General features: G+C 42.8%; 1 protein-coding gene across 5 annotated transcripts; it reads left to right on the forward strand.

Moving 5' to 3' along the window:
- Positions 1–202: 202 nt before the first annotated feature.
- Cops3 (COP9 signalosome subunit 3) lies at positions 203–22,787 on the forward strand. 5 transcript variants are annotated; one of them, XM_052195465.1, is made up of 12 exons: positions 203–362; positions 2,771–2,900; positions 6,613–6,725; positions 6,824–6,873; positions 9,275–9,367; positions 11,087–11,266; positions 12,555–12,695; positions 14,687–14,860; positions 17,643–17,729; positions 20,243–20,356; positions 22,095–22,175; positions 22,484–22,787. In XM_052195465.1, exons 1-12 carry the CDS (start codon positions 308–310, stop codon positions 22,535–22,537), a joined length of 1,272 nt encoding a protein of 423 aa, XP_052051425.1. In that variant the 5' UTR covers positions 203–307; the 3' UTR covers positions 22,538–22,787. The 5 variants fall into 5 exon arrangements, with proteins under 5 accessions (XP_052051425.1, XP_052051426.1, XP_052051427.1 ...); XM_052195466.1 differs by lacking the exon at positions 12,555–12,695; XM_052195467.1 differs by lacking the exon at positions 2,771–2,900 and having other exon boundaries at positions 205–362.
- The last annotated feature ends 4,895 nt before the right edge of the window (positions 22,788–27,682 follow it).

A 27,682-nucleotide genomic window follows, 5' to 3' on the forward strand; every position in this document is an offset into this window, starting at 1 on the left:
AAATGGGCCCAGAAATTTCGTGTTTAAGTATCACCCCTTCCTTTCTTCATCGTTTCCATTTAACATGAGACGAGATTTCACAAGTGCATTACACTGAAAGGCGAGGGAGAACTAACTTCCGGCGACTAGCGGAACTGTTTCCATGGAGACAAGAGGGCCCTCAGCCAGGTAAAATCTCGCGGCGCTTGGCCGGCGGAAGTGACATAACCTCCTCCAGGCTTTAGTGGGTCGCCGGGCCCCTCCTCCTAGAGCGGTCGCCTTTTCCCGCGCGAGCTACCTCTGTTGCTTGGGCCACCAGCGGGGAAACATGGCGTCTGCTCTGGAGCAGTTCGTGAACAGTGTCCGACAGCTCTCAGCTCAAGGTGAGGCCTGGGCCGCAGGACTGGGCCGGTATGCCCTGGCACCGGTGCGGATGTTGGGACCGCCCTTAGCTCTAGCCTCTCCTCTTGGACCTGCTCAGGCCTTGGTACTTAGGGTTGGAGCGCACGGCCGTGAGGAGCACCCCTCGTGCTGTCGTGCACCATAGTCCCTGCCTTCGCCTTCCCCTGTCTCGGGCCCTGGAGACTTTCCTTCCCCTCCCCCTCGCTCCCCCCCCTTCGGGCCCCAGCCACCGTGAGATGCTTGACAGTTTGGGGGCGGGACTTCCGGTAGGGCATTCTGGAGCGTCCATTGGTCCCTTGGCCATCACTGGTTTTCGGTGATTGGTTTAGCGTCCTATCCGTCCTGCCCGTCTGGCCACCCCCTGACCAGGCCTCTCTAGCGGCTGGAGGGGAATCTTTTTCTAGGCCCCTTGCTTGGCTCGAAGGCTTGAGTCTTGACTGGCCAGCTGCGCACGCTCGGAATCTTCCACCCCTATTTTGGTCGTACCGAGCTCCAAGGGAGCTTTCAGTAGCCGGACTCCATTTCTAGGGTGTCCAGTTGTTACTTTATTCCCCTCCTTAATTTGCATACTGCCTGGTCCATTCATCTCATCACTTGAACACACATAATCTTGAGCCAGAAGAAAGTGATCTCTCCTTAATAGAGTGAAGGGAATTGAGTGGAGAAAGCATGTAAAAATGCTCTTGACATCTGGAAATAACGTGAGGTTGGGCTCATTTCTTCATTTGTAAAAAAGAGAGGTATAAGGTGTGTCCGGAGAGTTGTCCACCTATCTATTGTAAGGTTTAAATGATGAAACCATGCAAAATAAATAGTAATTCTCGTTTTCCTTCTCAGTGATAGACTTAAGCTCACAGGCCAGTTACATACATGTGATCTTTTCCTTAAACCACACATACAGGTAGGATTAGTTAAGAGTGAGCATAGGAGTGGGCTCCTTTAATCCCATAACTCTGGAGTCAGAGGTAGGTGGATCCCTTGAGTTCAAGGCCAGCCAGCACTACACAATGAGACCCTTATGTGTAAGTAAATTAATTAAATGGAGCTGGAGAACAGCTCTCAGCATACACTACTCTTTCAGAGGACCTGAGTTTAGTTCTAGCATTGCTGGTGGACACCCAACCATTTGTAACACCAGCTTCAAGGAATCCAAAACCCAACATCCTCTTCGGTCTCCTTGGGCACCTTCACTTATATGCACATAACTACATCGACACAGACAAAATTAAAATTACACAAAATTATAGTACAGCCATACACATGAATTCCTATGCAGCTGTGGGAAGAACAGTGCATATACTTTTTGCAAACTGAAAAGGAATCTGAGGTCATCATTAAATAGTAGATGTACACATAGGATACACAACACGGTGCCATCTATGTGAATAAATAGACTGAATGCGTACATGGGTGAGTATTCCTATACATATGGATTCTCTTCAGAAGGACCCTTAAGGCATTCATTGGTAACACTGGGTTGCTGCTGAGAAAATATGAGGATAGCTGGAGTATAGAATCTGGATGGAAGAGGTTTCTGTTGAGTTTTATAGACATACTGTCAGTAAACATGCGTGTACTTGCAGTTTTGTTTGCTTTGGAGCTAGGGTCTCACTGTGTAATCCTGGCTGGCCTGGAGTTGACAGAGACCCACCTGCCTTTGCCTCCTAGCCACACTGTAATGCCATTAAATGGAACCTTTTTTTTTTTAAGGAGTTTGGAGATTAATCCAAGGAGCTATTGCTTAGCTGCTCAGTAGACCCCTAAAGGTGCATTTCCTTTGAATTACCTGGTCACCACAGTCCCTTGTAGTACATCGAGGGCACAGAGGAGGTGGATAGTGAGTCATGGGGAACGAGGATGGTGAGGGCAGAGAGGACCCAAGTTGATGCATGACCAGAGGTGAGTCAGTAGAAACCAGTTATTAAGTTGGCTCTGGAAACTGAGCTGGAGTGTTTGGATTTCTAAAAGCCTTTGGCATAATTTGATTGAGTTTCATAATATGAAGTAGAATTTGGAATAAAGATACATATCATTTAGAAGATATATCAAGAAGTCCATACAAGAAGTGATAATGTTCCGAATTAAGACATAAAAGGGAAAGGAGTGGAGCTGAGGAACTTATGGCGTAACTTAAGGCCTGTTTGGTTCTGGGAAAGACAGTGACAGTGATATGTAGACTTTTGGCTTTAGGAACTGCAGGCGCTTTCTGGAGACCAAAGGGAATTGGGAGGTCTAGTGTTTCCTCTGACTAGTTTTGAGGCAGGGGCAAGTTGTTTGTTACCATCCTAGTCTTAGAGGAAGACATAACAAATGATTTGAGAAGGAAGTCTGATTAGAGTTCTTCAGTTGGATTAGGACCCTGACTGAATGCTGGTGTTCTGTTTTGCAGGGCAAATGACTCAACTTTGTGAACTTATCAACAAGAGTGGAGAACTCCTTGCAAAGAACTTGTCCCACTTGGACACAGTGCTTGGAGCTTTAGATGTTCAAGAACACTCTTTGGGTGTCCTCGCTGTTCTGTAAGGGGCTTTTTTTTCTTTTATGGGTTTGTGCTTGTTACGGTCTGTGTTTTCTAGTGTGTGCATGTGTTTCAGCAAATTGTGCTTATTATTATATTTTGTTCAGTTCCATGCCTTTCATTTGTTTGGAGACAGGATCTCTCTGTAGCCCTGGCTGTCCTGGAACTTGCTTTGTAGACCAGGTTGACCTCAGACTAAAGAGATCCACCCACCTCTGCCTCTGAGTGCTGGGATTAAAGGTATGTACTAATATACCTGATACCAGCTTTATAACTTTTTGAAAGATTTATTAGTTTTATGTGTATGAGTATTTTGCTTACATGTACCTCAGAAGAGGGTGTTGGATTCCCCTGAAACTAGAGTTATGAGTGGTTGTGAGCCACGATATGGGTACAGGGTCCTAACCCAGGCTCTCTGCAAGAGGAACAAGTTCTCTTATTCCTTAATACAATGAATTTGATTCATTGTATTTATGTATGTACAAATTTGAATTTTTTTAATTTTGGGTTTTTTTTTTAAAGATTTATTTATTTTATCTATATTTGAGTACACTATAGCTGTCTTCAGACACACCAGAAGAGGGCACCAGATTTCATTACAGACAGATGGTTGCTGGGAATTGAACTCAGGACCTCTGGTAGAGCAGTCAGTGCTCTTAACTGCTGAGCCATCTCTCCAATCCTTGTTTTTGCCTTTCCAGACAGGGTTTCTCTCTGTAGCCCTGGCTGTCCTGAACCAGGCTGGTTTAAGATATTTTTTTAAATTTATATGTTTGCTTTGTGGGTGCCCTTAGAGGACAGAAGAGGAGTTGAAGTTACAGGCAGCTGTGAGTCATCGGACATGGGTACTGGGAACTGAACTGAGGTTCTTTACAAGAGCAGTGTGTTCTTAATCTCTGCGCTATCTTGCTCCTTGGAAATTTCTTTTTAAAAATAGCTGGGCATTACAATTTGCATTTATCTCAATATTATGTTCATGTGATCCTCTTTGTTTTCTAACTTAGAAAGCGAATCTGTGATATAATAGAGGAGGGTATGGTGGACTACAGTTAGTGATATATCTTCTTATAGCCTGACACAGATTTTCAAATCTATGGTAACCGGAGTTCCTTGTAACAATGTCTCAACAGAATATGTTTTGCTGTAGTATATGCAGAACGTATAAATGGGCATGTTGTCATGGCATTTAAAATAATAAACATCTGGCCCTAGTCACACTAGGAATTCTGAGGCGAAGGTGTATTTTTCTCCTTACTCATATGAAAGAGCAGATAGTATATATATTTTACATACACATATACTTATACATATATGTCACATGGGCTGTATGTGAAAACATACTTTTTGCATGTATATATTTGTGTGTGTCTGCACCCATATGCAGAGGTCACAGACAGCTGTGGGAACTGGTTCTTTTCTACCATGTGGGTTTCAGGGATCAACCTCAGGTCATCTGCTTGGCCGTAAGCACCCTTACCCCCTGAGCCAGCTCCCAAGCTCAGAAAGCTTCTCTTTTTTCCCCTCTGAGACAGGATTTCAGTATTCAACACAGGCCAGTCCTGGACTCACCATCTTCCTGCCTTAGCCTCCCTAGTGCTAATGCCTGCAGCCATGAAAACATTTGATATTATATAGTATCTCACCATGTATGTTAGTTATGTGCAAACATTGCATGGAAAGAACCTGGACCATGTGTCTGAAGCCTCGTTTCAATCTGTGTTCTTTCACTCACAGAATGTGAAGCCCTGTGCTGCTGCTTTTTAAATATAAATCACAATACTTTGCTGACTACTGTGAGATTGTTTCTGGCACATCTTCATAATTACAGAGTAAAAAAATAATTACATTGTTAAGTAGTGCTGTGTAGTTTAGCAGTCCTCAACCTTCCTGATCTCTTTAATACAAGGTCTTCATGTTGCGGTGACCCCCCCCACCACCACCACCATAAAGTTATTTTCCTTGCTACTTCATAACTATAATTTTGCTACTGTTATCAATCATAATAGTTCTGGAGACAGAGGTTTGCCAGAAAGTAGACACCTACAGGTTGAGAACTGCTGGTGTAGATGAACTAAAAGATGGAGGAGAATTCATTATTTTTCTTGAAATTAATTTCAGTAGTTACTGTTTTAAAAGATCACAACAGGGCTGGAAAGAAGGCTCAAAGGTTAAGAGCACTGACTGTTCTTCCAGAGGTCCTGAGTTCAGTTTGCAGCAACTATACATGGCAGCTCACAATCATCTGTAATGGGATTTGATGCCCTCTTCTGGTGTGTCTGAAGACAACTACAGTGTACTCATATAAATAAAATAAATAAATCTTTAAAAAAAAAAAAAGATCACAACAGGGCTGGAGAGATGGCTCAGCGGTTAAGAGCACTGGACTGCTCTTCTAGAGGTCCTGAGTTCAATACCCAATAACCACATGGTAGCTTACAACCATCTGTAATGGGATCTGATGCCTTCTTCTGATGTGACAGTGTATTCACATACATAAAATAAGTAAATAAATCTTAAAAAAAAAAAAAAAAAGAAAGAAAGATTCTATTTAAAGAAAAAAAATCACACCATTTGCTTTAGTGCAGTGTTCTAGTGGTGGCAGCTTTCTCTCCTGAGATGCCCTGCAAGCCCTCCTGACGTGGCTCTTGGCAGCTGATGGCACCTCTGCCCTTTAGTCAGGATGGGTCATCTGATGCTCCCTGTTATATCTGCCCTTCTCTTTCTTGTTCCGTCTGTCAGCTAATTCTATTCCAGGTAGAAATCCAATTGGCCACAGCATCTTGAACCTAAGCTGCTGCCGTAGCCGCTCACCACAACCCACTCTCTGTGCCTTATTTGAGTACATTCTACCACAAACAGGAAAAGCAACAGATTGTTCTTTTAAAAAAAATGTTTATTTTGTTTGTATATGGACAGGCACACATGTCCCACATGTATAGAGGTTAGAGGACAACTTTCTAGAGTTGGTTTCCCTCCAACATGTTACTCTTGGGGACCAAACTCAGGTTGTCTGGCTTGGCTGCAAATGGTGAGCACTTCACCAACCCTAAGCAACTGATTCTTAACTGAATAAATGTCCTGACCACACTGGGGTTAAAAAAAAAAAAAAGAAGCTGGGCATTCTAATGTACATCTTTAGTTCAGGTACTTGGGAGGCAGAGGCAAGCAAGATCTTTGTGAGTTCCAGTCTAGCCAGGAATAAGTGAGTTCTAGGACACACGGGGCTTTATAAAGAGACTCTGTCTCAAAAAACAAAAATGTTTTTTATTCTGAATGTTGTCCTCTTTCAAGCATATTTTCCTTAACCTCTATGTCTTTGTTTTGTATTATAATGGGGAGAAAAAGACAGGCCAGGAAAATTTGGTGGACTCTGATACTTGATTTAAAAAAAAAGATATTTTATTTTTTATTGTGTGTGAGTGTTTTGGCTGTATGTATGTATGTGTACCACATGTGTTCTTAGTTCTTGTGAAGATCAAAAGATTGTATCAGATCATCCTAAAAATGCAGTTACAGTTATAACCACCATGTAGGGGCTGGGGATTGAACCCAGGTGTTTTTCAAGATCAACAAGTGCTTTTAACCGCTGGGCATTTTTCTCTCCAGCCCTGTGGCAGTTAATCTCAGAGTCAGGATGAATATGAACTTTAAGTTGTTTCTATTCTTTGCTGTATGAAATATGAGGTTATTGATTCTGTCTCTCCCCATTCTAGGTTTGTGAAGTTCTCAATGCCCAGCGTTCCTGACTTCGAGACACTGTTCTCCCAGGTTCAGCTCTTCATAAGTACTTGTAACGGAGAGCACATTCGATATGCAACAGATACGTGTAAGCTAATACTGTTTCTTCTTTTCCTGACTGTATTTTCCTTTGCAGTGTTTATATTTTCAATATTTTGTTATTGTTTTTGTTATTGTTGCATCTAGTTGCTGGGCTTTGCCATCAGCTAACAAATGCACTTGTGGAAAGAAAACAGGTAAGAAATATTCAAGTTATTCAAGTTTATTACAATGTCTGTTTGACTCACAAACTAGTCTAGAAAAGGCTAGGTTCAGTATTCAGCATCCCAATATGTAAATATGTGTGCTTCCTTGAGAGCAGCCTTTGGCTACATGTGAGGCCCCCAGAAGGTGAACTGGTAGCAATGGTTGGTCTGAAACTGCAAGTCTGGGCTAGAGGTATGGCTCAGTGGTAGAGCAGTTCCTTGGCATGTGTGAAGTACTTGGTTCCATGCCTGCACTGGAAAAAGAAAAAAACAAAAACTACCAGTGCCTTTGTGTTATACTGATGCTATTGTTTTGTCCTTTTAGCTTGTAATTATGATGATTTCACCTTATAGAATGCTGAAAGGGCCATGTGATGATGTCTTCTGTGCTTTGACTAGATTCTCCCAGTGTTAGGGTCTCATGGCACTTGTTTTTTTCTCCCCCACTGTTGGAAAGTAATGGTAGCCTTGCTCTCCTCGTCCTAAATACTTCAGTGGGTGCTTTCTCATGTAGACCACAGTGAAGATGGTCAGCACCTGGAAATGGATGTTGAGATAATGCTCAACAAAATCATAGTCTGGCCAGATGTGGCCAGGTAGGTGATTGATGTCCTCTGTAGAAAAGCAGACATCAGAGCGTGGGAAGATACACTGATGTTTCTCTTTAGTTCTCTGTCACCTGGAAAGGTTCCTAGACTTTACCTTTGATGCTGGCATAAATTTTAGTTTGTGTGTTTTCTTGGTTGAGAAGTGAAAGGAAGGAGGCTGAAAACAGAAGGAGTCTCGGTATTCTTTAGGAGCACTAAGTAAATTGTTTAAAAGCTGTGGGATTGAAGAGATGGTTCAGTGGTTAAGAGCACTGGCTAAGGGCCTCATGTGGTGCATAGACATACATGCAGGCAGATATATATATTTAGAAAAAAAGACTGATGAATCCAGCACTTGGAAGGCAGAGGCTGGAGATTTATGAGTTCAAGGTCATCCTTATGCGTACAAGGTCATCCTTGGCTACATGTCTAGTTCAAAATTAAACTGGGCTGCACGATACCCCGTGTCTTAGGGTTTTATTGCAGTGAACAGACACCATGACCAAGGCGACTCTTATAAGGACAATATTTAACTGGGGCTGGTTTACAGGTTTAGAGGTTCAGTCCATTATCATCAAGGCAGGAGCATGGCAGCATCCAGGCAGGAATGGTGTAGGAGGAGCTGAGAGTTCTACATCTTTATCTGAAGGTGGCTGGCAGAATACTGACTTCCAGATAGCTAGGACTAGGGTCCCATGTCCACAGTGACCCACTTATTCCAACAAGGCCACACCTACTCCAACAGGGTCATACCTTCTAATAGTGCCACTCCCTGGGCCGAGCATATGCAAACCATCACACCCTGTCTTGGGGTGGAAGATACTACTATGTCTCTTCCTGAGTATTGAGAGGAGAGCTATTACCAGCCTTTTCTTTATTGAAAGAGCTGTTAACCAGGTGGTGGCAGCAGCACATGCCTTTTATCCCAGCACTTGGGAAGCAGAGGCAGGTGGATCTCTCTAAATTGAAGGCCAGCCTAGTCTACAGAGTGAGTTCTGTAGGACCCATCCCCCCAAGCCCCCCAAAAAAGAAAAGGAAAAGCTATAAAGTTATGTAGGTATTTTATAACTTCATCTTCTGATCTTCAGAGAGTTAGGCCTCACTTGATGATGAATATATATAGTTGTTTATAATTGGGGGCAGGAAATGGTTTGCTTATGAAATGTGGTTATAGATTCAGTGGCTCTTTACTCTTTAGGGCTAATACTCTGCTGTGAAAACATGGCAGCACCATCATCCACAAGCGTAGCTTCTAAGCAACAACACTAATTTGTGGTAAATGATGCAGAAAAGTTCTCCTTGTTTAACAATTAGGAAAGTACTCTAGTTTTGTATATATATGTGTGCACTTGTGTCTCTGCCTTGTTTTTGAGACAGAATCTCTGACAAACCTGGAGGCCTTTGGATCCTCTATCTCTGGCTTTCAGGCCTGGAATGCTGGGTGCACAGTGCTACATCTGCTTGTACGTGGGTTCTGGAGACTGAACTCAGATCCTGGTACTTACCAACTGAGCCATCTCTCTAGCCTCAAGAAAGCAATACAGTTTGTTAGTGATGGTCATTGTAAAAGAAATAAAAGGTTTTGATTTAAAGTTTGATGCTGAAATTTTCTAAGTATTCCAAGAAACATATTAAACCATTTTGTGACTAAATAGACACAGACATTTCCTGACATAGTATGGAAAGCTTATTGCTATGTAAGGAACCTATCAATTAGTGTTGTTTTTTATTTGTAAGTGACAACATAAGATCCAATGTGCTGCCAACTTTGAGACCTTATCTGAAAGAGATGTCATTTCTGACAGCCCCTTCGAGGAATTGGCATCCTTAAGCAAGCCATAGACAAGATGCAGATGAATACAAACCAGCTGACCTCAGTACATGCTGATCTCTGCCAGGTATGAAGCCAAAGTATATGATTCACATGCTCAGAGATGTGAGGCTGATGGGCTTGCCCAGCTAGATAATGGGTGGGGGTAGTGCTGTTGAGGTGTAGAGTGGGGCTTACAATGGGATCATTGTAACGGTCATAGCATTTTTTGAAATTTAAGTCATTTTTTGTTAAGTAAATCATGGAACTTAAGAGTAAAAACATAGGCAACTTTTTATGTCTTAAAAACATTATTCACTTATTTGTCTTATGCTAATGAGTTCAAAGTCCAAAAGACTCTCCAAAAGTGGGGATACATGATGGTGCCTCCCTTACTGTTGCCAGAGGCAGTTCTCTTCATAGAACACCCATGTTAATACTTCTTGTGCATTTCTTCTACAGATCTTTTGCACATATAAGTAAGTGTGTGTGTATGTGTGTGTGTGTGCATGCGCACGCGCACACCTTTTCTTTAAAAAACAAAGCCCCCAAATCCCAATAAATTTATGTGAATTTTCATGTGTCTTACTTTTTCCTGCTTAATGCATCTTGGAGGTGAGTCTGATTTGCATTACGCTACACCATATTCTGTAATATGAGTAGGTCATACTGGAGCTAGACTGTGGAGTGTTTGTGGTGTAGACTGCCTTGGACACCTGTTCCTTTTTTCTTACATTATTCATCTTTCAACGTGCTTTTATGACAGTCATAGCATAACTTAATTTTACTTCATCATTATTATTGTTGTTGTTTATTTGGTTTGTTTGTTTTTGAGATAGGGCCTCTCTACATAAGCCCTAGCAGTCATGGAACTCATGTAAATAGACCAGTCTGGCCTCAAACTCACAGAGATCTACCTCTGAGTGCTGAGATTAAAGGTGTGCATACAGTACAGTGCCTGGTTATACCTAAATTTTTTTTAATATACTTTTCATCCCAATAGCTGCCATTATACATAATTTTTAAAAATGGGCTTTGGGTGAGTGTGGGGACGTCACTGTTGCATGGTTCGATACGTCACTCACCTTGTGTGCTTGCCTTTTGTAGTTGCATACATTTTTATACATTTACCTGAAAGTTTCAGTTTGAGAAAGAGTTAATTTTTTTAAAAAAATTCTTCACTTTTGATCTCACCATGCTGGCCTAATTTCTGTTTTTGTTTTGAGTTTTTGTTTGTTTGTTTTTTCCCCCTAAGAGAAGGTCTCTGTGTAGCCCTGACTGTTCTGGAACCAGCTCTGAAAATGAGTCTGGGCTCGAACTCAGAGATCACCAGTGTCCTCTGAGCCCTGCCTGGCACTGTCTGTTTTTGTTTTACTGAGCCAGTGAATTGAAAGTGGACACTTTTGTTTACTTATCCAGAAACTCATGAGTGCTGGGTGGGTGCTGCACTGTGTCTGTGGAATTCTTACTTTCAGTTCATTGTGGTTTGCTCTACCTAGTGTTAATTTTCATCCTTTTTTTTTTTTTTTAAAGTATAATCTTCCTCTGTAGCCCCAGCTGGTCTTGAATTTGCAGCAGTCCTGCTTCAGCTGCCTGAGTGTCAAGGATTACAGGTGTGAGTGATCACACCCAGCAGGAAATGTTCTTTTATTCTAGATGGTTAAGAAAATGGAATAATGTGTTAATGTCTATGTTACTAATCATCTGTGAAGCAAAACAGTATTATCTTAAAATTTTGGAATCTGAATTTTTTTCTAAAATCTGCTATAGTGAAGTGTATATTGATTTAATACAAATTTCTTTATAGCTTTGTTTACTAGCGAAGTGCTTTAAACCTGCCCTTCCATATCTTGATGTGGATATGATGGATATCTGTAAAGAGAATGGAGCCTATGATGCAAAACACTTTCTGTGCTATTACTATTATGGAGGGATGATCTATACAGGGCTGAAGAACTTTGAAAGAGCACTGTACTTTTATGAGCAGGTAATTATTTTCTAAAGTTGTGGTTTGGTTCTGAACTTGTGTGATCCAAACAATTAGCGAGTGTTACTGATTTATACATGCTAGGAGAGCTAATGTCAGAAGACAGGCAGAGCCCTCTTAATTGCACATGGGTTGCAAAATGAGTCACTTTGGAATAGAGTTTGGTGGTTAGATAAAATTTAAGATTTGGGGGTACAGTTTAGTGAAAGAGTGTTTACCTTACTTGTTCAGGGTATCAACTCCAAAAAAACAAACACAAAAACAATTACAATATTAAGCATGTGGCCTAGCAATTTTACTCCTAAAAATATATTCAAGAGAAATAAAAAAATACTGTCCACATAAAATCATGTAGAACCAAAAGGTAGGAATAACCTAGAATAATTACCAACTAACTGAAGGATGGATAATGTATGTCCACACACTGGGATCATTTTCAGCCATATAAAGGGGGAGGTACTGACTTCAAAACTGGAACACTTGTTAAAGAAGTCGATCACAAAGGATCACATTTATGATGCCTTTTGTACAATTGTCCAGAACAGACAAGTCCAGAGACAGAAAGTAGAGTGTGGCTGCTTATGAGTGGAGATTTCTTTTTGGGCGATTGAGATGTTCTGGATTAGGTAATGATAATATTGCAACCCAGACAATGTATTGTAAACCACCGAGTTATAAAGGTAAAAATTTTGTACTCTGAGTTATATTTCAATAAAGCTACCAAAAGCCACGGATGCTGACATTCTCGGGAGCTCAGGAGGTCCTTCTCAAGTTCCAGGGAGCCGTGACCCGTACAGCAGGTGTCTATCTCAAAAATAAAGTGTTACAAACTTAGCTGAAGGGGAGACACCATGATCAGTGGTTTTCCCAGGGGTAAGGCGTCTCCACTGCACTTTGGATAGGCTCACCTCTACAGTTTCCCTAGCTGCAGGAAACTTGGCTGCATAGTTTGTTGTAGTAGAGGACTCTTCACACCCTCGTTTGTTTGTTTGTTTGTTTTAATCTTATAAAAAATAATGGCTCAACAGGTAAAGGCACTTGCCCAGCCTCCTGACTGGAGTTTGATTTTAGAAACCCACATAATGAAAAGAGACAGAATTCCCACAGATGTGTTCTCTGACTCCAAATAGTCACCGGTGTACACACAGTGCCCACACACTGTAAATAAAGAGATGTAATAAAGCATCTTAATAATAATGGGCATTAACTAAAGTGATACCTGTGGTCAGTTGATACTCCTGCTGCGCTGTGCCATATCTTCACTCTGCTCCGTCTTCTTCCTGCTCAGGCTATAACCACTCCTGCCATGGCTGTCAGCCATATCATGTTGGAATCATATAAAAAGTATATTTTAGTGTCTTTGATATTACTTGGCAAAGTACAACAGCTGCCTAAATACACCTCTCAAATTGTGGGTAGATTTATTAAGGTAAGTTTTTAAAATAAAACTGATTTTCTTACATTCTGCATTAATTTGTATATAAAGACATTGTGACATTATAGTCTTGTAGTTTTATTTTATGGTGACTTAGCTCCCCTAGCAACTTCTGTGGAGAGTCCAGGAGCCCACGCTAGCAGCTCTGTTGTAGTCCATGTACATTGCTACCCTTGTCAGTAGTAGTAGTTCTCGGGAGCCTGTTTCTAGACAGTAGATGTTTAAGCTCTTGCCCTGCTGGGGATACAGGTTGTATTTCTTTATTATATTTTAGTCAAAATACTGAAAACAGTTCTGATTTGATTAAACTTCAACTTACTGAAATGTTGGGCTGTCTTCCTGAAGTTCTGCTTAACTACTGTCTTATTCCAGTTCCCCCTGGCAGCCAACTTTTTGGGACATTTAAAAAATAGAGCAATGAGATTTATTTGTTTTTGTTTTTACGTGCATCTAGAGAGGGCTGGGAACAGTGTACTTGATACAGTGCTTGCTTGAGTTTGGTTCCTAGAACCCATGTGAAAAGTTGAGCGAGGTGAAAACCAGTGGATCCTGGGGCTCACTGACCTGTGGTGCATCCCAGGCCCCGGTGAGATGGTCCGTGTCCAAAAACAAGTGGTGGTGGCGACAGCACCAGAGAGGCAGAGGCAGGCAAACTGAGTTAAAGGCCAGCCTAGTCTACAGAGCAAATTCTAGAACAGTCAGGGCTACATAGAAAAAAGCTGTCTTGCAGGGAAAAAAATGATGGACCTCTTGTATTTGGATAATATATGTTGGCTGGGGGCATAGTACAAGCCTGCCGTGCTGAAGACCCTAGGATCAGTCCCCAGCACTGCAAAAATAGGTAAAATACCTTATGATTATGATCTTTCTTTCTTTTTTTTTTTTTTAATTTGGTGTCCCCCCCTCCTCCCCCCCCCCTCCCGGAGAAACACAGGGTTTCTCTGTGTAGCACTGGCTGTCCTGGAACTCATTCTGTAGACCAGGCTGGCCTCAAACTCAGAAATCCGCCTGCCTGTGCCTCCCAAATGCATGGTGGCGCACACCTGTAATCCCAGCTGATGTTTCTTTTTAAGTTGTACAGTTGCAAAGAGTTATCATAATAATGTCACTATCATAATACTAATTTTAAGATCCAGTTGCAGTGGTGCACATCTTTAACTCTAGTACTAAGGAGGCAGAGGCAGGCAGATCTCCATAAGTTTGAAGCCAATCTGGTCTACATAGTTCCAGGATAGCTCCACAGAGAGACCCTGTCTCCAGAACAGAAACAAGACCTTCATCGTTTTAGGGATGTAAGTCTTAATCATGCTGTTTGTTGACAGATGGCCACCTACACTTGGCCTGAGAGCTCCTTGTGGCTTTCAAGACTCTTGACTGCCATGCCCCCTTGTGAGGGGGAAGGCAGCTGAAAGTGCCCTGTGGGAAAGTGATAGGTGGGATCTGTTTAGGGCAGCCATGCTCAGAAAACCATAGAAAGCGGCTGTGTGGTTCTAGTGGCTCCTGAGCAGACAGACAGTAGGTGTGCTGTAGGAGGCGTGCCTTTGAGGGTGATTGTCTTCATAGCCCAGGCACTGCTCCTGAGAGAGGGAGTTACAGGAATGAGGATGGTAGGAGCAAGACTAGTCAAGGTGCGCTTGAATCGGTTTCTGCCTGGTGGTAGTGCTCCGACCCCATCAGTCGTTTGACTCTGTCCAGATCCTGAAGGAAATAGATTGTCCCATGTGTGTGGAGGGGCAGTTGACCATAACGAAGATTTTGCCTTTATTTTTCTCTTTTAACTTATCAGTACAAAATAACCAGAACCTGATAGATGAGAAAAGATGTGCGTCTTCACTGAATTATTGATAATAAATCACTCCATAGTGAATTCCTGCCTTTGGTCTTGAAAGCCAGGATTTGTATTGGGTAAAGTGTAGCTTTATGGTAATGTGCAGTGTATTTTCTGAAACTCTCCTGCTGTAACGTTTCTCACCATAACCATTCAGCCTCTCAGCAATGCTTACCATGAGCTGGCACAAGTGTATTCCACCAACAACCCGGCCGAGCTGCGGAGCCTGGTGAACAAGCACAGTGAGGCCTTCACCCGCGATAACAACATGGGCCTGGTGAAGCAGTGCCTGTCGTCTCTCTATAAGAAGAACATTCAGAGGCTGACAAAGGTGAGGCTGCCATATGGCTGCTCTGGCTCTTCTTGGACCTGGTGTCGCTTTCTGTTCCTCTTGAGCACAGAGGAAGCAGGTACAGGATAAAGTGTGGCAGAGTTTCTACACTAAGAGAGAACCTGTTGCAGCTGGCTCCTTAGAAAGAGTTTGATTGATACCTTTTGGTCTTTTCAGGGCTAGAGCAGGGTATTTGAGAAGAGGAGCAGGTGAAGAGGAAGAAAGGTAGGAGATACGGCTGCAATGGGAGGCAGAGAGGTAGCCCTGAAGGGGCGACAGTTCCGAGTGGGGAGTCCTGGGTGGCTAGTGATCGCTGGCCTCGACTCTCAGGCTATGCTGATCTTGGCTTAGACGTGAGAAACTGACATTACCATGTAGGCCAGCACTAGACAAGCCACGTGTGCTTAAGTTGTAGGAGGTAAGGGAGTTTTTATTTATTTACACAGAATCTTCCTATGCTGCCCAAGTGGACCTTAAACTCATGATCCTCCTGCCTCGGTGTCCAGAGTGCTAGAGTTATAGGTCTGTGTCCCCGTGTCCTGCTCTTCATTTTTATGTTCAGGGTTTCTGATGATGACAGATGGCCGCTGGGTCTAATGGCATGTGCCTGCAGTCCTAGCACTGGGGATGCCAACGAAGGAGGATTGCTTAAGCAGTGTCACAAGACTCTGACTCAAGAGAAGTGTTTGAACTTTAAAGCGAAACATAAATTAAATCCATTCTTTAAAAGGTGTATGCTGCAAGTAATAGGAATTTTACTAAGAAAAGCTTATGTAGCATGTGACTTTTGGGTGAAGAGACTGCTCATGGGCTGGCAGCAGCAGCTGGTGAGATGATGCGGATCCCGATGTTCCCGGCCTTGTGCCCGCATCATCGGCATCATCGGTCTCTGGTGGTAGGAAAGTGTAGGAGCGAAATCAGGCTGTAGCCAGGATGACTGTCTGACAATGTCAGGTGATGATGGATGCTAAAGGAGAGTAGGGAATTGAGTGGGTGGAGTGGATGGGCCATTGGGAAATGGGGTCTGGAGGAGAAGAGGGGACAGGGAAGTCTCATTGATCAATAGTAGGAGTCCCTCCCAATAGTCTAGACTCTAGAAAGAGCACGGAATAGCTTCCTGACTAAAAAACAGCAAAGAATTAGTAAGAAGTCAATTTGTAAGGAAAATGAAGAATGTAACAGAGAAAAGCAACTCAGAAAAGTTCTACAACAAATGTAACTTGTCAACTAGACAAATCAACTTTAGAAATATAATATGGTTGGATATGGTAGCATATGCCTGTGATCCCAGCACTTGTAATGCTAGGTAAGCAGATCTCTGAGTTCAAGGCCAGCCTAGTATATATAGAGTTCCAGGCTAGCCAGGGCTACATAGTAAGATCCTGTCTCAAAACAAAGAAGTCAATCTAACATATGCAGCCATTGCTATGAAAATCATCAGCTATAGTTTAATATTTTGAAATCGTTAACAGCTTGTACTTTTGAGCTAGCAGTAAAATAAAATGTGTTTTGTAGTTTAGATAGAATAATCCAGAACAAAATAAGCACACAATTATAAAAATAAAATTATTAAAAAAAAATTATTGCCTCTGGTGATGATAACTACACTTGACATCAGGCCGTAGTGCCAGAGTAATAGTAGCAGAAGAAAAAGAAGTTTTTAGTCAAATGAAGCCTCTTTTCTTACTAGCAAATGAAAAAGAAGCTGTTCATAGAAGCCTCAGCAGATAGGCTGTATGTGTATTGATGTTTGTGATGGGATCTCTGTCTCACTGTGGCCAGGTACAGGGGCCATTGCTGAGAGTTTTATCTGTCTCATCTATTGTACAGAGGTTACTTTCTGTCACTGTTTGGACATTGGTTGGTTGGTTGGTTGTTTTTGAGACAAAGTCCCACTGTGTAGCCCTTTATGGCCTAGAACTTGCCTATCAAGCTAGGCTAGCCTTGAACTCACAGAGATCTCTCGTCTATCTCATCTTGCTGAGTGCTGGAATTAAAGGTTTGTTCAACCATGCCTGGCTGGACATTAGATTTTAGATTCCTCTCATGTCTCTTCTGTATGTGTTTGTGAAGATGGTCATTCATCCTTAGGAGCATACTGTTCTCCCTGTTCTTTTCCTCAGTGTGTCCTGAACCTCTTTTCCACAACAGCCTGAGCCTATATCCCAGATACTTAACTGCACACACTTTCTCACTAGCCCCAGTGGAAACGCAATCTTAATATGGTTTTACTGACGTTTTCCTAATGATGTTAGAATGAGCATTTTCCCTATGATGAATGTCCCTTTGGTTTCCTTTTGACATTTGAATAGCCATTGATCTTCTGACTTCTGAAACTTGATCTATCTTCCTTCCTTCCTTCCTTCCTTCCTTCCTTCCTTCCTTCCTTCCTTCCTTCCTTCCTTCCTTCCTTCTCTCTCTCTCTCTTTTATGAAAATGCTGCATATGTATAGGGAACTGACTGACTGATTACTCTGCCAGAGAATAACAGCTAAGATCACTGATTTCATTCATTTCAAGTGTGTGTGTGTGTGTGTACATCAGTGTAAAGCAGAGAACAGTTCATGGGAATCAGTTATCCCCCTCCACCATCAGGGTGTAGGGACTGAACTCGGGTTGTCAGACTGGCTGCAGGCACTTGTATTCAGGGAGCCGTCTGGTCAGCAACAAGTCATTTTCACGAAGAAAATTTTATGTCGCAATAGAAAGAATACTGAATACATTTAGTTCATTCCTGTTTTTTTCCATTTCTACATGTGATTAATTTGCTTCTGACTTTCAGACCTTTTTAACACTATCATTACAAGATATGGCAAGCCGTGTGCAGTTATCTGGACCTCAGGAGGCAGAAAAATATGTTCTTCACATGGTAAGTGTACTTAAAATCTTTTAACTGGTAGATTTTTTATTTTTATAAAAGCAGTCGGTGTTTGTTATGGAAAAAATAGAGGTTTAACACGCAAACAGTGTGAGCCACTGTTGACATTCCGTCTGTTTCCTGACAGAATTTCCTAGTCATGGCTGCCTGAGACTTGTAACTTTATAAAGAGAAAAGGATGATTTAGTTCACATTTTAGGTCCAATATGTGGTCTTATTGGTCTAGCCTTTGGTGAGGGTGGCACATCGTGACACATGAATAGGAGCAATCCATAACCAAAAGACAGGTCCCACTGTTCCCTTCAGAGCCGCACCCCAGGGCTCTCCGTTGGCTTCACCTCCAAAAGTCTTCTCTTGAAATAGTTCCACTCAGAAGACAAAGCTTTCAGTCACAATGAATCTTTGAGGACACTCAAATAGTTAAATGTACTTTGTGTGATATATACCATAGTTGAATCTAGTTTATATTCCTTATTTAGTATATTTAAGTCACGTGAAATATCCCTGAAATATTTCACATAAACAAAGCATAAAGTAGTACTGTCATGTTGATCTGTGGTAGGCTCTTTCTGCTACTCAGGTATGAATGCTGAAACAACCCTCAATATCTAGAAAATCTCTCCCTGTCCCCACTAGCCCCCAAGTGGTACCTGATCCAGTGTGCTCTGATGTTGTTGACTTACATTCTGAGTCAAGTGCCAGACTTCACTGTGGGCATTATCAGTCTGGCTGCATGTGGAGTAGCACTGACAAAAGTGCAGGACGAATTTTCACCTGCTGACGCCAGCTTAAAGCGTAGAGATCAGTCGAGAGGTACTGCTCAGGGGTTGAGAGTACTTGTTGCTCTTCTAGAAGACCTGAGTTCAGTTCTCAGCACCCATGTTGGGCACCTCATACTGCCTATAACTCTAGCTGGCCCCCAAGGGTACCTGAGCACACATGCACATGCTTACATAGACATGTACACATAAATAAAAATAAACTTTAAAAATAAGACTTAGCAGCATACCAGCCCTGGTGTGACACCTTCTTGAGGCAAGGTTCTTTTTTTTTTTTTTTTTTGGTTTTTGGAGACAGGGTTTCTCTGTATAGCCCTGACTGTCCTGGAACTCACTCTGTAGAACTCAGAAATCCACCTGCCTCTGCCTCCCAAGTTCTGGGCTTAAAGGCATGCACCACCACTGCCTGGTGAGGCAAGGTTCTTAAACTCCCACTTTACTAGGTAATGGGCATGAAAGTATGCGCAGTAGGTATCACATTACATGCATTGTCTCTCTTTTTAAGTTAATAATTTTGATTGTGGGTGTTTTGCCTGCATGTATGTCTGTGCACCATGTACATGCAGTGCCCCCGGAAGCCAGACGAGGACTTGGGATCCCCTTGGATTGGAGTTATACCATTGCAAGACACCATGTGGTTGCTGGATATTGAACCTGGGTTCTCTGCAGGAACAGCCGGTTCTCTTGACCTCTGAGCCACTGCTTCAGCCCCCACCACACAGGTTTTTCAAAAGAAGTAGACATCCTTAAAGAGAAAAAAAAAAAACAGCCCGTGTTTGTGTTTGCTCCCCCACCTAGCACGAAGGTTCAGTGATACCCTGACCTTTACCAGCTGGGCTGGTTGTGTTTGTTTTGAGCTTTATGTAAGTGGTGTACACTGCAGGCTTTTTCAGAGCTGGGCATGTACACACATTTGTAGGTGGCCCGGTTCAGACTGAAGTGTTACAGTGTACCTTTCTATCCTAACTATGTGGCCATTTGAATTGGTTTCTATTCTGATTGTTACAAGAAGTGCTATTGTGTGCACCATGGTCCAGTAACATGTATGATGAGAGAACTCTGAATTCTGCTTAGCGTGCTTTGGGTTGGAGCTGCTGCCTTGTGAACACCGCCTACTGTCCTTCCCAGTCAGGGACAGCCATTTCAGGAAGCTCAGCTCCATTGTTCACAGCTGGGCCAAACAGTAGTGACACTGCAGTCTGGAACAGTGGCTTTCACTACAATCCCAGCAATCAGCATGAAGCAGGAGGATTCTGTGTGCAAGTGTCAGCTTTGATCCACTTGGCATCTATAATGATTCCTTGCATAATAACATTTAGGAAACACCGAATAAATAGATAACACTTAAAATACATAAATACATTTGTAATTGAGCTGGAGGAACGGCTCAGAAAGTAAGAGGACTTGCTCTTCAGAAGGACCTAGGTTTGAGTCCTGTCTGTCACCTAGGTGGCTCACAGCCATCTGTAACTACTTCAAGGGTTACCCTCCACAGGCAGAACATCTATACACATTTTGTTGTTTTGTTTTTAAAGTAACCGGGCCTGTGATTCCAGATCTTAGTATCTGAGGCAGAAGGTCACAAGTTTGAGGAGTGTCTGTACAACACAGCAGGACTTAGGCATTGGTTTTGGATCTTTGGTTATATCCACTCACTTGATGTTCAGGTCTAAATTTTCATGGTTTCCTATCTTTCTTTTTTCTTCCTTTTTTTTTTTTTTTTAGATAGAAGATGGAGAAATTTTTGCAAGTATTAACCAGAAGGATGGTATGGTCAGCTTCCATGATAACCCTGAAAAGTATAATAACCCAGCCATGCTTCATAACATTGATCAAGAGGTGAGCAAGTTTCTTGGTTTGGGCATTTTTGACAGGTGATGAAACTGCTGCATGGAATGCTCGTGTGCTTCTGGATAGCCTGTTTATCCGTAGTTCCCGGCCTGAACACAAAAGGGTCTGCTGGAAACTCTGCTAGATTGATTGGGTGGCTAAACTAAATGGGAGGTTAGATTTCCCAAGTAGATTACCAAAACATCCTTTTAACTCCAAAACCATTCAAAGGATGTCATGTTTTACCTGTGCTTTACCACAGCTGCCAGTTTGTGGACTTATTTCTGTGCATGTCCAGGTGGAAGGGCAAAAGGTACCTCCCGTGTCAGCAAAAGGAGCAGGAGCATCCTGGGCATATAGAGGGGTGATGTGTCAGCAAACAGCCACAGCCTGCGTGTGTGGCCACTGCTCTTGAGTGTGGCTTTGGGGTCTGGGAATGAGTTGGTTCATCTAGACAGTATGTTCCTTACTGTGAAGGAAGGGAATGAGTACATTCATTTTAAGTTAGAAACTAAAAGCTATGTGTGGTTGCCTATTTCTTTGAGCCTGGTGCTTGGGAGGCAGATGTTGATTTCAAGGCTAACCCTAAGTAGTAAGACTGTCAGAAAACAGCAGAACCAACAGCAAAATTCCAAGGATAGGACAGGAGTAGAGCTGGCTTAGCAATTAAAACCACTGGCTGCTTATCCAGAGGACCTGGGTTTTGTTCCCAGAACCCAGAAGACAGCTCACAACCATCTGTAAACCCAGTTCTAGGGATCTGATGCCCTCTTGTGACTTCTGGAGACACTGCACATATACAGTTCACTCGATGCACTTAACTACTCTTAAAAAAAAAATCCCAAGAATCCTAAAACATAACCCATGGTAATGTAGAATGCACTGCCTACATTACTTTATTGTGGTTTGAAAAATACAATGTAGAAAGTAGAACTTTGCCGAGTGGTGGTGGTGCACGCCTGTAATCCCAGAAGTCTGAGAGGCAGAGGCAGGCGGATTTCTGAGTTCGAGGCTAGCCTGGTCTACAGAGTGAGTTCCAGGACAGCCAGGACTATCCAGAGAAACCCTGTCTCGAAAAACAAAAACAAAACAAAACAAAACAAAAAAAAGTAGAACTTTATCACTACTCTTTTTTTTATAATTTTTGGATATCAAAATGTCACCTAAAGTCACTTAGTTTGGGGACTGGCAGAATGGCTCAGTGGATGAGGCATGTGCAGCCAAGCCTGCGGACCTGAGTTCAGTTCCTGGGTCCTCCATAGGGGAAGGAGAGCCTGATGCCTGCAAGTTTTCCCCTGACCTCCACATGCGCAGGTTGTGTCAGTGTGTCTGTGTCTGTTTCATCGAGAAGAATGCTAATGGGATTGTCTGCTGGTATTGTTTCAACTTGGGAATCATACATACAGTACACAGAATCCCCTTTCTTTTCTTTTTTGTTTGTTTTGGGTTTGGGGGGTGGGTGAGACAGGGTTTCTCCGTGTAGATCTGGCTGTCCTGGAACTCATTCTGTAGACCAAGCTGGCCACTCAGAGATCTACCTGTATCTGCCTCCTGAGTGCTAGGATTAAAGGTGTGTGCCACTACCTCCTGGCTCACATATTTACTCTTGAATCCAAATATTTTAACTTCATAACCCTTTAGCCAAGGGGTTTCAGATTAGTGACTAAGTTTCTAGCCTCCCACTAATAGTTACAGATGTGAGAGACCAAAGCCTATTGCTAACCATGGTTGTATGGCTCTTGCACAGATGCTAAAATGCATAGAGCTGGATGAGCGACTGAAGGCCATGGACCAGGAGATCACAGTGAACCCCCAGTTTGTTCAAAAGGTAAACAGGGTTCTCATTTAAAATGGGTGGAGGAGGAAGGACATTACATCAGGCACAAGAACGTGGTTTCATTTATTAAATGGGAAGTTGCTCATAGTTCTTGAAAACCGGTGCCCATAAATTCACAGAAATACCTTTAAGATATGTTCAGGAATGCCTCTAAGTAAGCTCAGGGAAGGCCCAGGCTGCCTGTTGTCACTCTGTGGTGGTCCCTGCAGAGGCATGCTGGGTAGCTGGTGTGCTGCTTTCACAAGAGTCCTCTTGATAGAGTTGATCACAAACACACCACTTTGCTTTCTCCTTCACAGAGCATGGGCTCACAAGAAGATGACTCAGGAAACAAGCCCTCCAGTTACTCTTGAAATTAACTCCCATCCTGAGGTAACAGAACCTTGGCCTGGCAAGTGTGAAGAGGGCAGCAGGAAATACCGTGCTGGTTCCATGCCGGTTCCTCCTGGACAGTCAGAAATTCAGTTTTAACATCTTCAGTCCTATTGCTTTCAGAAAACCATTCTCTGCAAAGAAAGAAAAAATCCTGCTTTAGAGTCTGTTGTGGATTTATTTATCCTCAGATTATTATTGTTATTGCATTAAAGTTACCTTTTTGTTTAATCCCTTGAATGTTAATGTGTCTTCTCTCACTTTTCCCCTCAAAGGTTTTAATGATACATTTAATTGTGAATAGAACAATTGGTCGTTGTCTTAAACTGTGAGGCGCTCTGGCTCTTCCTACCCCTGGCTTGCGTAGTCTCTGCTGTCTCAAGGCTTTTTCCCTTTTCTAATTTTCTTTTTGGTTTTGGTTCTTCAAGACAAGAGCTTCTCTGTGTAGCCCCTGTGGCTATCTTAGAATTCACTGTGTAGTCCAGACTGGCCTCGAACTCAGAGATCTGCCTGCCTCTGCTTCCCAAGTGCTGGCATTAAAGGTGTGCAACACCAGCACCTGGCTCTAATTTTCCTTTTAAATTATGTTTTATTTTGTGTATGGAACTTAGGAGAGTTACTCTCCTCCTACCTTGTGAATCCTTGAGAATGAACTCAGATAGTCAGGCCTGGCATTCAATGCTTTTTCTTCTTGAAACCATCTTCAGGTACTTTGCAGAGTTTTGTAGATTTTGTTCCTAGCCCTGTTACACTTTGGGCTGGAAGTCACTGAGCTAGCTCTCTACAGTGGGAGCTTTGGTGAACTGTGGTCAGATTAAAGTGCGTTAAGTTTGGTGTCAGGCGATGGCTCAGTGGGTAAGAGCCAGCATACGGACCTAGGCGTAAGTCCCCAGTATCCATGTGCAAAGCTGGGCATTGCTGTGTGTTCTGTAACCACAGCAAAAACAAGTGGTTCCCACTGTGCCTGTCACTGGCCAACCAGCCTAGCCAAAATGGTGACCTTTTGGCTCAGCCAAAGGCCTTGAGAGTAAGGTAGAAAGCGATGGACGAGATAGGTACTCAATGTCTTTCTTTGATCTCCACTGCATCTACACGGGCACACACGTTCAACACACAGATTTAGTCTTTAAAAATGTTTCTCAGCCTGGTGAGAGGTGGCTTAGCAGATGGCACTGTGTAGTCTGACAATAAATAGTTTCTTGGCTTTAATCTCTACAGACAAGGGGAGGAAAAGACCTGCCTCTCCAAAGTCGCCCTCACTTCTGCACTAGCACTGTGGCAGGTGCGTGCCTACACATGCATGTGATAATGTGTTTTTAAAGACATAGACCATGTTAGTCTCAGTGTTAACTCCTGGATTTGTACAGAAGTTATACTATTAAATATTGTAACTATTAAATATTATAATCAAAAAGAGGTTTGATTATTCTCTACTGAAAAAGTACAATAATTTCTCTATGGACTGTGGTGCAGGTCAGTGATAAAACATTCACCTAGCTTGTATAAAGCCCTGGATTCATTCCATCACTAACATTAAATACAATTTTTTTTCTTTAAAATTCCTATCAGGCCATGGGTCTGACTGGGTAAAAGGGTACTTCCAGGGAGCCCAATGAACCGAGTTCAAATGACAGGATCCACATAGTGAACGGAGAAAACAGGCTGCATGAGTACCATGTCAGGTACCCCTCCCAAATGTCCTAAGTTTTATTTTTCTCTCTAGCATGTGTTTTGAGACAGGGTCTCATGTTGCCCTGGCTGGCTGGGAAATAGCATGTAAACCATAATGGCCTTGAACACACGTCTTCTTGCCTCTGCCTCCTACATTGCAGGATTAAAGGCATGTGCCATCACACTTGGCATGTACCGCACGCACGCACACACGTACGCACACACCAGTTAAGTGCACGTCCAGATAACTTATAATGTTCTCTCTTTCTTCATGCGGGTTGGAGGAACTGAACTGTCCAGTAATGAGACTTGGTAGCAAATGCTTTTACCTGTTGAGCCTTTTCACTGGCCCTGTCTTTCTTTCTCCTTTCTTTCTTTCTTTCTTTCTTTCTTTCTTTCTTTCTTTCTTTCTTTCTTTCTTTCTTTCTTTCTTTCTTTCTTTCCATTCATGTGACACACACACACACACACACACACACACACACACACGGCAAATCAATGTGGGTTTGGGTTTTGCTTTTTGTTTTTAAGGAAATCCTTGAACTAGTGGGAAGCCTAAGTGTGTGAGCTACCAAACCTGATTACCTGAGTTCAATCTCAAAACCCACATGGTGAAAAAGAACATGTTCACTGACACTCGCACAGTGGCATGCTTGCATGTGCACATAAGTGTAAAAAATATTTTTTTAAGATTTATGTATATGAGTACACTATAGCTGTCTTCAGACCCACCAGAACAGGGCATCAGATCCCATTACAGATGGCTGTGAGCCACCATGTGGTTTCTGGGAATTGAACTCCGGACCTCTGGGAGTGCTCTTAACTGCTGAGCCATTTCTCCAGCCCAAAAAATGTTTTTTAAAAAATGAAACTCTTGGCTGGGTGGTGGTGGCGCACACCTGTAATCCCAGCACTCTGGGAGGCAGAGGTAGGGGGATTTCTGAGTTCGAGGCCAGCCTAGTCTACAGAGTGAGTTCCAGGACAGCCAGGGCTATACAGAGAAACCCTGTCTCGAAAAAAACAAATTCAAACAAAAACAAAAAAACAAACAAACAAAAACAAACAAACAAAAAAAAACCAAAACTCTTAAACTATTTTTTTTCCGATGCAAAAGCAAGAGGCTTATTTTCCAGCCTGTCAGGGTCAACCCCCAGTTAGTCACTCAAGGTGAGATACTAAGAAGGCAGCCTCAAATGGCTGTTACAAGCAGCTTTTATACTTTTTAGGGGCACAGGTTACATCAGCAAGGTTACAGTTCAAACTTACTGGCTACCTCTTAAACTTTCGAAATTCCTGTAATGTGGATCCATACTGGCAGGTCCTCTGAATGTGATAAGCCAGTAGTGGCTCCTATGGGCTCAGGTTCTCTTCCATTAGCACTGCTTGTAGCTGGCATCTCTGGCTTGTATATGATATACCTGTGTTTTGGAAAGTTGTCTTTTGTTTATGTAGTGAATTGTGGACTTGGGGGTTTGTCTTGGGGTTGGTTTGTTGTTGCTGCTGTTTTTTGTTATGTTGTTTTTGTTTTTGTTGTTTTTAAGTGGTGTTCTGCCTGTACGAGGGCATCAAATACCCTGGAACTGGATCAGTAGTGAGCTGTCATGTGGGTGCTGGGAATTGAACCGGGTCCTCTGGAAAAGCAGCCAGTGCTCCTAACTGCTAATCCATCTCTCCGGCCCTCTTGAGGAGTTCCCTTGGTGCCACTTTCTTTCCTAATACCCAGTTACGGGCTGTGCAATCTCTGTTCCTCTCCTAACTCCAGCTCCTTCAGCCAACTTGATGGTCCACAGGTTTCATGCCTTGCTCATTGTAAGAGCGTCTAGGACTTCACACCTGTTGCCTGACAGGTGACCTCTGAGGCTTTGCCTCGCTTGGCTTTGGAGCACTATCGGGCCCCTTTAAATGCATTCATTGTTAAGATGGCCTTAGCTGTCTGTCCTTTGGGGCAGTTCTCTGCAGCAGATTCCTTTGTGAGCATGTTGACACATGAATGCCTGTAGCATTCGTCTGGTGCCAGCGGCGGGCACGTTTGTACTTAGGGGATTAGGGGCATTGCTGATGACCAAGAGGAGGTTTTGTGTGGCTCCTCATTGGTGGAACTACCAGTTCTCTGAGGAGTTTTGCAAGTTTGTCTCTCCACGTTAAAAGTTTAGATTAGAACCACTCATTATTTTCTCTGGGAATCCAGTATCTGCATTGCATTTGTGTTTCTATGTAGAATCTGTGCCAAATGAAGCAATTGAAAGCCCAGCTTTGAAAAAGTCACAGCAGCTACGGAGCCTGGAATACAGGCTGCTGATCAGGGCGAGGCAGAAGGAGCACAAGCACAGGCTGACCTGAGTAATTTAATGTGACCCTGTCTCAAAAAGTAAAGTGTGGCTTGAGGTGTCACTCGTTGGTCAAGCACTTACCCAGGACATATTCTGCCCTGATCCCAGCGCTGATCAAAAAAATAAAATAAAATAAATAAAATGGGTAAGACCCATAAGTGAATATGCTTGGTTCAGTTTGAAAAATCTTCGCATTAAATATTCTCTAAGAATATTAATGGAGTGGAGGAGAAGGAGCAGCAGCTCAGGGTTAGGAGCACTCGCTGTTCTTGCCGAAGACCGCGTTTGATTCCCAGCACGGATAGGGTAGCTCACCACCGTCCAACTCCAATTCCATGGGAGCTAAGACCCTCTTCTGGCTTCTGTGGCCTCCAGGTAGGCACATAGTACATACACATACACATGTGCAGGCAAACTCTCATACACATAAAAATCTTATTTTAAAAAATCCCCTTCAGAGAATTGGTGACTGAGAGAGAGGTGCTGAGAAGGTTGGCAGTGGCCCAGCTGGGACGAGCCCTCCTCTGCCATCATGGAAATAAGGATAATGTGAATGAGCAGTGGCTTCCACAGACAAATCCAGAAAAGCAATCTCCAGAACTAAACTTACAAGATTAAAAAAAAATGGTGTTAAATCTTCAGTAACAAGTATTAGTCTCAACAGAGGGTGGGACTGGAGAGTGGAGGGGCACTGAGCTCTTTTTTTTTTTTTTTTAAGATTTATTTATTTATTATATGTAAATACACTGTAGCTGTCGTCAGACACTCCAGAAGAGGGCATCAGATCTTGTTACAGATGGTTGTGAGCCACCATGTGGTTGCTGGGATTTGAACTCAGGACCTTCAGAAGAGCAGTCAGTACTCTTAACCTCTGAGCCATCTCTCCAGCCCCCAGAGCTCTTGCTCTGGGGGGATTTGTTCCTGGAGCACAAAGAACACTTGCTACTAAGAGGAAAATGGGGAAAACAAGATCACTGAAATAATTATAATTAAAATATTTCAAAATAAAGCCAGACTCTTCTCTCTCTCTCTCTCTCTCTCTCTCTCTCTCTCTCTCTCTCTCTCTCTCTCTCTCTCTTGTCTTGAACTCATATGTCGCCTCTGCCTCGAGAGTGTGAAGCAATA

This window comes from Apodemus sylvaticus, chromosome 10, assembly GCF_947179515.1.
Source record: "Apodemus sylvaticus chromosome 10, mApoSyl1.1, whole genome shotgun sequence".
In the NCBI taxonomy this organism is placed as follows: domain Eukaryota; kingdom Metazoa; phylum Chordata; class Mammalia; order Rodentia; family Muridae; genus Apodemus; species Apodemus sylvaticus.

What these genes read in the sequence shown, in the direction of transcription:
- Cops3 (XM_052195465.1), top strand. Translation starts at nt 308, where the DNA reads ATGGCGTCTGCTCTGGAGCAGTTCGTGAACAGTGTCCGACAGCTCTCA. An exon ending in TTGGGTGTCCTCGCTGTTCT is followed by an intron (nt 2,901 to 6,612) that starts GTAAGGGGCTTT and finishes TCCCCATTCTAG; the next exon opens with GTTTGTGAAGTTCTCAATGC. An exon ending in ACCCCCAGTTTGTTCAAAAG is followed by an intron (nt 22,176 to 22,483) that starts GTAAACAGGGTT and finishes TCTCCTTCACAG; the next exon opens with AGCATGGGCTCACAAGAAGA.